Here is a 12,763-nt window from a genome sequence, read left to right as displayed (position 1 = left end):
AAGTCATTTCCTTCAGACTGTGAAAGTTGAGAGCCCAAAAGCAGCTACTATATATTGCGCCATCATCCTCCTAACCAGACTCCCGAACTTCTGCAATTTTTATGTATTACTCCCAATAAAAATAATTAAAACAGTGAGAAAATCTGTGCACTCCCATGACCATCCCTTTAACAAAATGGGACAGTTATTCCCTACCAAGGCCCTCAAGAATATTTGGGCTGCCAGCTTGATCTGGATTTCTCTCTGACAGAACAAGGGGACTGGCTTTAACCTGCCAGAGGGGAGACTGAGATGAGCTCTTAGGCAGAAGCTCTTCCCTGTGAGGGTGCTGAGGCGCTGGCACAGGGTGCCCAGAGAAGCTGTGGCTGCCCCGTCCCTGGCAGTGCTCAAGGCCAGGTTGGACACAGGGGCTTGGAGCAAGCTGCTCCAGTGGAAGGGGTCCCTGCCTGCGGCAGGGGTTGGAACTGGGGGAGCTTTGAGGTCCCTTCCAAACCAAACCATTCTATGATTCAGTGATTATTCCCAGTCCAATAACAGTTACGTGACTGCTGTTAACCAGGAGTGATCCCAGTGAAGCTGAATTTCACCAATAGGAAAAACACAGATAAGGGGCTGACCTCGCTGGCATTTGAAGGAGGTGCATAGCGCCTGCTTGCTCTGGGACAGGACACAGCTACATAGGAAAGGCTGGCTGCCTTCTGTATCCATCTCAGCTCCACAGTAAGTTTTGCAGATAATCAGCAAGTGCCTCTGAAGTGGAGACAGCAACATCTTTCTTCTGCTGAGAAGTTCAAAGGAGAGGAAAACATGTTTGTTACAGTGATGGTTTTCTCCATGGAGGTGTCAACTAGCTGTTCACCTAGGATCTGTCTAGGACTAAGGAGCTGGCATTTTCAGCTTAAAAGTACATAACAGTAATGAACAGCTTTTCATTTGAGAACAGGGGAGAGTTAATCATCATTCACTGTCAGACAGCTGTCTTTGAAATGCTAAAAATGCGTCTTAGGAGGAGTTACGCATAAATGTGAATCAAGGTCATACCTATGATTGAGAATTAAGTAACCATGATTTAATTCAATGACAGCTTTTCAGCAGAATTGTCGTGACCAGCATGTGTAATGCAAAACCAGCCCAACCTATTTAACTAGATTTGAAATACTTGAAAAATACAAAGGTGCATTTAGTAAGAATTCATCTAGAACATTCTGGGTTTAAACAGCATTAAGTGGTTTCCTGAGCATTTGATGTAAATTCCTCGTAACAGGAGCTGCAAATAAGTTAATGGGAAGTGTCAGGGAGAAAAAGAAGTGTTTGGAAGCGCAGACCTTTCAAGCAAGCTAGCCTTTGGTGCTGGATTAATTTTCTCAGCCTGTTGTGTGGTCCTACAGGTCAAGAGTCAGAAATGCTGACGGAACAATCTGTATACCTGCCCTCCCCTGCCCCATTTCTGGGGATCAGGACCTTCCAGTCACTATTTTTCATACATACAGGATTCTCACAGATTACGAAGGGGTGGAGGGAGCAAAGCTTGCTACTTTTAGTAGGAGGGGGAAGCATGCCCATGTAAGAAGTCAAAAAGCTCAAATTCCAATTAAATTAGCTCAAACTCCAGATTAAAAAGAAACCCTCAAAACATTAAAAGATGTTTTTTCCAGTATACACCAAATTGTGACTTCACTGAAAGTGTTTGAACAAGCAGCTGATTGTAGAATCAAAGAGGTGCCACAGCTACTCCATATGGCTCATACAGCCACAGCACAGGACTGGCCACGGCATCACCTCTTTCTTCTCCACTAAAGGAAAGCCATACGCTCCTTCCCCAGTTCCCACCCTCCAAGCACAGTAATTCTGCACTTCCCAAGCTGCACTGTCCCACTTTGCACCACAGAGCAGGGTGAGGTGCAACTTCTGCACTGCTCTGGTTAATTTTGCTTCTAAACATATGAACGTGGTCTGCTATTTTGGTAGGAACAATTTCATTCCATTCTTCTCTTGATTTGTTTTCACAGCTTTAATACTTCAAGGATTTAAACTCGCCTTTGAAAGGAACACCTTTGAAGCTAGAAAATAGTTTTGCTGCTGGCTGCCTTCCGGTTTGCCCTTTAGACAGCTCTCTGGCAAGAAGCTTCTGATTTTACAAATCAAAACCTTCTGTTTTGCACAGCTCATACCTGTACTCTCCACACAGCAAGGGGATGCTAAGTACAGTCCAGTTCTCTCCACCATCTCACCCCACAGCATTGCTTCTGCTACCACTGCCCAGCAAGAAGCTGCCACAGCAGTAACTGGAAGAAGCTGGAGGGAAGGTCCTGGGGATATGAGCTGCTTCCATACAGCTCCAGTTATCAGGAGCTCTAGACTAAAAGAAAACAAACCCCAATTCTAAAAGCAGCCCGTATAACAAGATGCATCTGGCTTCACCTCACACGTTCAAATCTGCTGTCCCTATCGCTTCCTTCTACAAGCAAGATAAACATCAAAAGATTACACACTGGGAACTTAAACACTGCCCCTTTTCCCCCTGTTTGTAATTAAAATAAATAAATGGTGGGAGCCAGATTGAAGATACAGCAGTGATTTTTAGGACTGGTCTATTTAACATTGCAGCTGCAGCGCCACTATTTATTTATAAGAGGGGCTGAAAGTAAAGTACCTCATGCTTGAACACCACTAAACACCCACAGGTGACCAGAGGTTCCTGAGCTTTAATAAATACGTTAACAGTTATGATAGATATGTGATGCTGTCGGCTAGCAACTGATAAACGATTGAAGGAAACTCATCTCACAAGTGGGCTATTTTCAGTCCTGAAGTCACAGCTGTAGCACTGATAGTTTCTTGCTCTTGCCCACAGTTTCTATATTTTTCCCTTTTTGAGTTCTTGACACAAATCACAGCTACAGCTTAAGTTGTTTTTGTAACAGCTTATGTTCTTGTTCTTTTGGCAGCTTATTCAAAGGAAAATGGCATAAACTATGCTTAAATAGAAGCATTCATTTTCTTTCACTGTAAATTAATGACCCCTCTCTATCTTCATTTCTGGAGTTTGAGGGTTATTAAGTCTGCCATAATCTCGCATTGCTAGAAGTAAAGACATTGCACAATGGGATTTCAAGATGACATTTCTAGCACCAGACATATGCAAAACCAGTTCAGTTCTCAGGCAGTTCCTCTGTACTAGGAAATAGGAAGTACCTAAGAAGTAGTAATGCAGGGCATCAATTTGTTTACTACACACATAGCATTGCTATGGGACAGGAGGATAGAGCCTGCTGAGCAGAAGGTACATGTTGATGAATTAGCTGAAACAGGGCGCTGTACAACCTACAAGAAGGGTGCAGGATGTTAACCTGGAAACTAGGCAAATTTGCGCAGTGATATGGAAGCTCCCGCATTGCATCACCTCGAGTGCATGTCCCACACCAACCCCCTGCTGCTACCAACCCTCAGCCAGGCTCATGTCCAGCCATGAATTCATCCCCTGACAACTTCTGCAATCTACACAGTTACACAGCTGTTATGACCAAGCTATGAATTGCACTGGTTTATTGCCAGCAATAATTCCTTGTATTTTCCCTTATTTATATTAAAAAATAATAAATATACTTTTCCCTCCTATTAAGCATAGATTTGTGTTGCAGTAAAATAAATAATCCCCTTTGGCGTTCACCCACTCAGGTGGATTCTATCTACTCCTAATAGCACCAACTACTAAATGGATTTAGAACCTCATATATAGGGTATCCCATGAGATACATGAAGGGATGACACCCTCATGGGGATGTTCATGCTATTGCACTGTAAAGTCACCTTTGTCAACCAAAGTTGCCTGTGGTATTGTCACTGGGCTGTGATTCTTTTGGTGTGAATGTACCAGATGAGGTAAGCTGTAGGTTGACTGAGAGCAGGAAATTCAGTTTTGGAGCAAAACATTGTCCTCAGCTTACCCCAGCCGTTGTATGTAGGCAAGTGGGAGGCAAGATGATGGGTTTTTTTTCCCCTGGAAGACTTTTTTTCCCCAGGTACCGCCTTCGATTGTAGAAGTAGTGTTTCCACTTTTAATGGTGCTCCTTTGACTTGTGTGCTGAAAATGAGCACCCACTTCTGAAATGCTTCCTACTGCCTGTGCAATTTAAAGGGACAAAAATAATACTAAGTCACTATTACCTGGACAAAATCCAGGTAAGAATTTGGGGTTGTAGGGAGAGGAGTAGATATTTCTGGGGTTTGTATTTTAGTTATAATGAAGTTGGTTTACTCTTAAGAAATACTCTCCCCCAATTGTAACATTTCACTTTAAGTCGGACCCAAAACCTTTTATATATGCTGTACATTTTGACAGCAAAGGCAGGCAGTTTTCAATTCAGCTGACCAAAACTGGCCAGCAAACTAAACCAAAAGAGCTAAATCCCTTATTTGTACAGCTGTGTGCACCAGACCTTCCTCCACCCCCATAAAGGATCATGCCACAGGACATCAACTCTACGTCAAGGCAGTTACCATTGAGTCCTGCAGCAGGCAGACAGGATGATCACAAGTCTCTTCTGGCTTTACGAGCTATGAAGGTTCTGCTTGTGTTCTGGAGGGAAGTACTGCTGAAGTCTTCTAACCATAGTGATGTTTAAACTGATAATTGGACAGCTATACATGTGGTATTGCCATAGCCCAAGAGAGCATCTGAAAGCAAAACAGTTCAGGTTCAGAGCTTGACCTCAGATATGTTGTTCTAATAAACTGGATTACATTTTAAATTATCTCAAACACAGATGGGTGTTGAATGAAGAGCATGAAATGGACAGCAGGAATATGTGCATTTATAAACCCACCTGACACTAAGAACAGAAATTCCTTCTAAGCAGCCTAAAGAAATGCAGTTCTAGCTTGTATATGCTGAAAACATCGTAAGTTCATGAGAAATTCTCAAGTTAAGGAACCATTCTATTTTTCTATCACATATCTTCCGAGTTCATTTACATCAAGTAGCACTAAAAAAAGAAGGCAGAAGGAACAGCTTTACAGTCTGTCTTGCATCTGCCACTGGAGTCGAGACAATAATTTCCATGCTGCAAACCCATGGGAAGAGCATCATTTCACAAGCAAGCACCAGCACCCTTGGAACTAAGGAGCAACTGTGAAGTGTCATTTGGTTTTTCAACTGGGTCATGCTAAGGAAATCCCAGCTAAGGAACTCTGCCTTTTCCAAGTAATGGAGGATTATCATCTGCCATAATTAAACACTTTGGTTTACATGAAAGATTCCCATTGAGTTTTCTCTTAGTCACACCGTTTACTGGCCGACCGTGTCCTCACTGGGTCACAGGTATCACACAGACATAAACTGAAGTAACAAGCTGCAGCACCTTCTCTAATATGGATTAGAGATGAGTACTGCCAAGAGGTTAGCTAGTCCTTAGCTCCGCCTGGCAAGAGTCATTGTCCTTTCTGGATATGGGCAAGGCTTCCTTATGACATGACTTCTGCTTTGAGGCTGCCATGACACATTGAATCCACTCCCCCCGTGTCTGCATAGGAGGATAACACGCAACTCAGCTTGAAAATCCAAAGAATGAGAAGCAGAAACAGTTGTGGTTTCTTTAAACAACCAAGTCTCCCCATCCCAAAGAAGTTCACCTAACAAGCAAAGCAGTGTTGTTAGCCTGTATTTACATCAGGCTTAAAGGATTTCCCAAACTGTAGGTGTGTGTAAACCACCTTGGCATTCACGAGCAATACACCTTCCAGTAGCTGATGTCGAAATACCCTTTGTAGCAGATCCGCAGCATGTGCTGAAAGGTTTTAGCAGGAGGGATTTCACATGCATGTCTTCTCTCCACTTCCCCTTGCTGAAAAGGTGGCTGTCTCTAAAGCCTTGTTATTTGTTCCCATGTTGTTTGTGCTTGTCAGAAAGCACACTGTTGGCCCTGGACCAGAGCCCAGCCTCTGCCCGGACTCAGCACAGAGGAGTGTAACAAGGTAGGAAATACTTGTTTTCTGGGGGATACTGGGGAACAACATGGCAGGGAAGGGTGGCCTCTGGGGCAGGCTTGGGGCACAGGACCTCAAGGAAAACCCTCTAGAAATGAGTTGCAAGGACCTGGGACAATATCATTGTCTTCCCCTCCTCAAACAGGGGGAGCCTGGAGCAGGGAATCCAAATGGGGGGAATGGATGAAAAACCTACAAGGAGGAAGAAACAGAGATGAGACGCTGAGAAGGGAGAGCTCAAAGCAGAACCTGGCTAAGAGCTCTGAGCAGGGGCAGCAGGGCTGATGCCTGGCTCCCGCAGCCCGCAGGATTTCTATACTTGTACTCATGTGAAGAATTTTTCACTGCCCCCAAAATAATTCCACCTCCAGCTTCCTCCCGGCAGTCACATTATTGCGGTGCTGCAGCCCGCACTAAGTGCCTAGAAAATAAGCTCACCCAATAAAAAGTGCCAGCGCAAAACTCCTCCTTTCCAAGGCACAGCACCTCATTATCAAAGAGCTTTGCTCCCGTCTCGAGTCAGGATGTCACAGGTTAACATTTGCTGTGCAGTTTTTATTTCTAAGCAGGGTTCCTGTGTAGAAGAAAAAGATCCTTGTTGGAAAAACTCCACAGTTGGAACTCTTTAAATCCACATCACTTCTGCCATCTCCTCCCCTTTCCTTTACGAGGTCAGCGCAACTGCAGTCTTTAGTAGCAAGTATCGCGTTGGGGTTCTCCAAATAACCCTGAATTCCAGAGAAGCTCTTAAGAGCTCCTCTTCTCAGCAAAGTTTTGCCACCACAGAGAAAGCAAACCAGGAAACAGAAATTCACAAGTGCTTGATTTCTCTTTCCAGTCACTTTGGTGAAAGAGAGCAAAGAAACTTTTTCACACCCCTCGCTATGGATTTTCAGCTCTGTTTGCTTTGACTTCTTGTAGCTAAGCCAAGGAATTAGAAAATAAAAAAGTAGAAAAGAAAAAATAACCAACCCAAACCCAACAAACCAACCCATGTCTGAAAATTTCCACTAATGAATTCCAGACTTCTGGACTGCAAAACCATCTGCTTTCTCCCAAGTCCTGTTGTCAACAACTGAGCACAGCTGTATGAAGGGCAACAAAATATTGTACAGTTACTTGCGTTCTTACACTCCCCGCTTTGCAGGCTTATTGAAGTACAGCAGAGAACCCCACTAGGCTCAGTGCAAAGCTTCATCATTACTTTCACCTTTGCAAAAACCAGCAATATTACCCTGATCACATCAGGCAGACAGGTTACATAGGTGGCCCATGTTCATTGTTTTTGCAGAGTCTTATAATAAAAAGCCAAAGGATGGCACATCATATTACCAGGGCTTTCGTCTGGAGGCAGGAGTTGGGATGCTGGACATTAATGACGTTAAACAACTCAGAACTTCTCCTGTTGTGCCTGGGCAGCTCAGCAGCTCTCAAGGAGACCGTATGTGCGTAAACAAGAGGGTCCATTCAGCTTATGGTGTCTCTCAAACCCAATCATTGCATTAACATTGCAAACAACAGGACAAATTCTATCCAGCTCTGAGGCTATTGGTGACATCCATGTACAAGTCTGCTAACAGCTGTGCAGCGTAAGGGCAATAACCTTGGTTTGCTATTTGAATGTGCTACTGACACACCATGGAACATCCTCTGCAGGAACAGTAACCATCACCCCCATCACACCAATTTTATGCAAAGAACCAGATTAAAGCATCAACACTAAACCCTCTTCTCTTTTGAAATATAGGATCTTCAGGGATTTTGGGGTGATCAGGGCTGCCTTTCTGCACCTTACCTGCAGCCACCAGCACCAGCAGCAGAGGGTTCCTGGTCTCAGGCTGGGCATTGTTTCTAGGCAAGGGCATCATCACTAAGACTTGACAGTAAAGGCACCAGCCTGCACCAGTCTGCTGTCAGCAATACATGCCTCCCCACTGCAAATCACACCAGGCAGCCTGATGCTCTTCTTGAAGAGGGCAGGGTTTTTTTATCTTTTTCCTCTAGAAGGTGGTTTCTAAGCAAACTTCCTTCAGACACATACAGCTGAAGTGATTGCTTTTTACCTTCAGCCCTGTAAACACACCCTCATCAGCTGTGGGGGCAAGTATTACAAGGCAAATGAAGTCTTAGCCAAATTTGATTCTGCTGTCTTTGAGAGCTCTATCCCCAAGTGCAACTTCTTCCTTAAAAAGTCCTAGAGGCATTTACCGTGTTTAAAGAAACACACACTAATTAATCAATAGAATTACTATAGCAATCTCAATGAGAGAGCTGAACCTATGGAAGGTTTCCTGTGTTCCCTGAGCAAACCCCTTGAATACATTTAACTTCCAAGTTTCCTCACTTCCTTTCTTAAAGCCTTTCTTTTAACAAGGCAGAAGGGAGAGGCTTTGAGATAGACATTTAGAAACCCAACCCACAGATTTAACATAGAGCCTGTCAAATATTTCAACATGGAAGTACCCAACAACACATAAATAGCTCGTGCTTCAGTTGTTACAGCCTGCCTGAGTATATTTTTTCCAGATAGGCTGGGAAAAAGCACAACTCAGAACAGAGCTCATCTTTCCTCCCAGGGACAGAGCGCCTATACGTTTCAGTGATCAGGAATAAATACTACTTCAGTTATTTTACTGACTAACAAAATCCCAAACCCAGTCCTTCCTCACCCTACTCTGTTAATGGTACAAAGCTTATTGAAAGCTTTGAACCTGGTAGGTCCCCATCTGGCTGCTAATATTGAACCAACTTCGGCTTCCTCCTTACCATTTGAATTGATGGATCCAAATGTACCAAAAAAGAAAAAAAAAAGCACTTTTTCTCACAGCTATGCATAATCAATCAGATGCAAAAGGAGGAGAAGACTACAGCCCTTAAATACAGCCAAGAGTCACCCATGAGTAAGAAAAGTTCAGGCCCACAACGTAGTAATTTACCTGATCTACACCAGCTGAGAGCAGCTGAGTTAATTCACAGCTGGAGACTATAAGCTTTTAAAGGAAAAATCCCAAATGCACAGCTGCTTTGGGAACCTTAGTTCCATTTTCCATAGAGATGGCTTGCAGAGTTAGGATGGGATCTGAGCTTTCAGATGCATAAGTTACATTAGTGCATGCTGCATCCATCAGGCTCATCTGAAAACCACTCTTCTGTAACCTGGCTCAAAATTGAGCAGCTCTCATGGAAACATTCAAGACAAACAGTGGCATATGCTGTACACTGCTGCACCAGCTACCTGCGTTTGCCTCGCAGCTAGTGCAGCCTGGCCCCCAGGGTTATCCTGTCCATCATCCCTGCAGTTAAAATAGATGAGAGTAAAGCTGAAGCCTATTTCTTTCTTGTTCAGACTTGTGGTTTCATGGGGTTTATTGCTTCTTACCAGCTCCAAGCTAGGTGAACACTTAAGTGTAACAGCTGCCCTCAGGGAGTCCCTTCCCACGGATCATTTGCATCCAGTACCTGTCTGCCTGCTCACACTCCTATCTGTTTTCCTTAGATAGGCAATCAGCTGGTAGGAAAATTCCTAAGAAAGCAAGTCTTTATTGCCAGAAGTTCCAAAGCACAGAGGTATAATGGCTGGGGGCAGTAGGTACACTTCGTAGGCTAGGGCAAGGGCTGTCTTTTATAGTCTGTGATCTCAGACCTGTGCACATGGCTTTTAATGAGCAGAGATGTATATAGGACAGATTATTCACAGCACCTACAATTCAACATTCGTATTTTGTTTTAATAGGGCAAAGCATCTATAAAAGAGATAAATAAAGTGATAAATGAATAACAGAAGGTGACGAAATATTTCACTTTTCCATATAAGAGATCTCCCAGATGATCTAGACAGGTAGGACCTGCCCTTTACAAATGAAGCATCTGAAGACTCTTTTTACATTGCAATTCTTACTTACCGGTGTGTTACTTGACACTTGAGAAAATATATCCAAGAGGAGATTGAATGCTTTTGTTGCAGCCAACAGAAATAAAGGAGCAATGCTGGTACCCTTCTCTTTACCTGTTCTTACTGTCCTGTGATATGCATTTCTAGTGAAACAGTACCAAAACGAAATGAAAACCTTTCTTTGGTAAACTCTTGGCAACAGAAAGAACTAAGAGGTGTCCCCTGAGTAAACTACATCCAACTCTTGTTCCCCTTTAATAAAAGGACCACCTCTAATAAATAGCTTTTAGCAGCAACTCAGAGGAGGTTTCAGTAATGACTTGTAACGGATCTGAGCTCAGTTGGCTGGGCAGAAAATTAAAAGACATGTCCTCAAAATTAACAGGAAATACATCCTTTTCTGGCATGCAAAAATACAATTCCTTTCTACCAAATTTGGCTTAGATTTAACAAAACATGTTAAACAGATGGAGATCCTTTCAAAAACAAATTAGCCATCCTAAGCTAAGCAAGCTGTAAGGGTGCCAGTAGGACAATAAGATGCAAAATAAGCTATCCACCAGTATTAGTTACGTTTTCTCTTTTCTGTCATGTATTGTTTGCTGGTTGATTGTGTTTTATATGGACATAACAGAGTAATAACACTGTAAGTCAAAGTTCAGCCTATGAGCTCTGAAAATGTTAATTTCCACTACTTGTGGCACAATACTTGGGGCAAATGGATTCCATGGAATAAATTTCAAAGTGTTGGAATGCAGAATCAGTGAATATTCTTTTCCCCATGGGAGTTTTCTGCTGAAATATTGTTTGTACCTCTTTGAGGAGTCATAACTTTTCCAGAAATCAATGTTCAGCCATTCCAGTACTCAGCCAATTAATGGTCTTTCTTGTGCTAATAGCAACTGAGTGAATTCATGTTTTCTGTTTGATAAGATTTAGTTGTGTTCATTCAGCTCTAGCCTCATGTGTACGGAAATTGTTAGGTTCCTCTGCTTTCCATATTTTGATTCAGGAGAAGAAAGAAGCTGGTCTTTTGATCCTTGACTGCTCAGAATGAAACTAAATCCACAGAACGTTTTGCCAGATCTTTTGCGGTAAAGCAGATATCCTCACTGCTCGCAACAAGCCTTTCTGCTTCCTTCCACAAAGTGAGACATCAGAAGGATGCCGTCGGGAGAGGAAGCTGACAAAAGGAAGGTATCTTCAGTGGAAATTATTTTCCTCCTCAGACTGTATTTAGATATGCAAAAAAGTCCCAAAGAAAATGGCTTAGCACATGCAGTATTTCCCTAGCCTCCCAGCTGTTAGCAGCTGGATGCAGCGTTTCAGCCGTCAGTCTTGTAGGAAATAAAACAGCAATTTGCAATAACACAATAAGTATCTATGGATGTAAAGTAGGGGCCTAATTTTACAATACAACCCACCCCCCAACTTTCCTTTGAAGCACAACCCCAGTAGGCAATATACTAAAGCTCCCAGTTTGCAAACTGTTTAGAACAGGCTTCAAGCAGCTGATTTTCTGACCTTCAGAAAGTGCTGCGAAAGCAGAATGCACCTCTTAAGGGACATGAAATACCCATCAAGTCTGCTTTCTACATAAAAGTGTCTCCAAGGTGAACCCAAGAACTAAGCTTGTAGCATTTTTCTTTAGCTCCAAATCTCCAGTTAGACCAGGGGAAGATGATTCAGGGGGTTATATAGGCTTTAGCAGATCCTACTTCAAGCTCATGATCTATCTCTGATTTATTTTATTGAAATGTAGGTAAGTCACTTAAATCCATATCTCTAAAAATAGCTGGGTACCATTTTGCTTGCTTTCATAATGTCTTGTGCCTAGGCAACTTGGGAATTTAAATCCTGTGCATCTAAAAGCAGTTCAGCAGCACTACAGCCCTCGATAGCCATGCTTTCAAATTACACGTGGGAAGAGATCAGTTAATGAGGGAAGGATGTCCTTGGGGATTTGGGAAATCAACCTCACTGAAACATCAAAGGTACCCACAAATGACCTGGAATGAAAGACGTTCAGAAGATAAAGCAGATGTCCAATACATCTGTCTGACCTGGTGCTCATATCTGACACAACTCCCTGATCCCCACTCTGCATGAGCCACATGAGTTCAGATAACGAGGATCTGCCTGTACAAAATGTGTGGGGCTTTATTCTACTCTGCTAGGAGTTACTTCAGCTCTAAAGCAAGGCTGAATTACTCTGTTCTTCACAAAATCATCTAAATATTAGATTTATGTCCCTGAGCTCTTTTTGAAGTCTTTTGATGAAATCTAGTCTGGAAAACTCTTCACATGACTATGCCAATAACATCTCTAAACGTTCTCTCTGGTGAAAGTACTGACAGAAAGCATTTAATTCCTTCCTAACCACTCACTCTGCTGTCTGCCTCTCCCCTTGTGCGTAGAAACACAGTCAAGTGACGGGATCATGTGCATCTTGGTGACACATACAACTGAGCTAATGCAGGAAGAGGTTTTATTCAAGATGGAAATGACCCATTGAAGCTGTAGCGTCAGACCTTGCACTGTTGGGAATTACATCTCAATCTTCTGCAGTAAATATGAGCTCAGGAGTGGAGTCAGCTAAGCAAGAGGCAGGGAAATGATGACCTACAGGAAGTCCAAACCATCTTGTAGCTAACCAATTCACATTAAAATTGGCAGATTTGAACTTATGAGTAGGATCAAGCAGGTGGAAAGTGTGCAGCTACCAAAGACTTGTAAAAGAATCACAGAAATATGCGGTCTCCTATGTACATTTGTTGGAAAACGAGTGGTTGATGTGCTTCTGAATTGCTTGTAGATCCTCAAGGCAGAATCCAGCCGAGTACACAGAAAGGATTAACTGTCTGGTGACATCCTCCTGACTTCACT

General features: G+C 42.9%; 1 protein-coding gene across 2 annotated transcripts in view; it reads right to left on the bottom strand.

Annotated features, from left to right (window-relative positions):
• Positions 1–8,830, bottom strand: part of GFPT2 (glutamine-fructose-6-phosphate transaminase 2) — a 29,527-nt gene extending 20,697 nt beyond the window's left edge. Inside the window, exons 1-5 of one of the 2 annotated variants that reach the window (XM_065690443.1) lie at positions 8,752–8,830; positions 6,424–6,559; positions 4,501–4,677; positions 3,948–4,123; positions 618–781 (exon numbers count right to left, since the gene is read on the bottom strand). In XM_065690443.1, the coding sequence (XP_065546515.1) occupies positions 618–781; positions 3,948–4,123; positions 4,501–4,503 (343 nt within the window). In that variant the 5' untranslated portion in view covers positions 4,504–4,677; positions 6,424–6,559; positions 8,752–8,830. Of the gene's footprint in view, positions 1–617; positions 782–3,947; positions 4,124–4,500; positions 4,678–6,423; positions 6,560–8,751 lie in introns of those variants that run through there. The other variant, XM_065690444.1, reaches the window with a different exon arrangement.
• Between the last annotated feature and the right edge of the window lie 3,933 nt (positions 8,831–12,763).

This window comes from Lathamus discolor, chromosome 10 (assembly GCF_037157495.1).
Source record: "Lathamus discolor isolate bLatDis1 chromosome 10, bLatDis1.hap1, whole genome shotgun sequence".
Lineage (NCBI taxonomy): Eukaryota > Metazoa > Chordata > Aves > Psittaciformes > Psittacidae > Lathamus > Lathamus discolor.
Note: the sequence above shows the minus strand (reverse complement) of the source record. Positions and strands in the feature narration are given on the sequence as shown.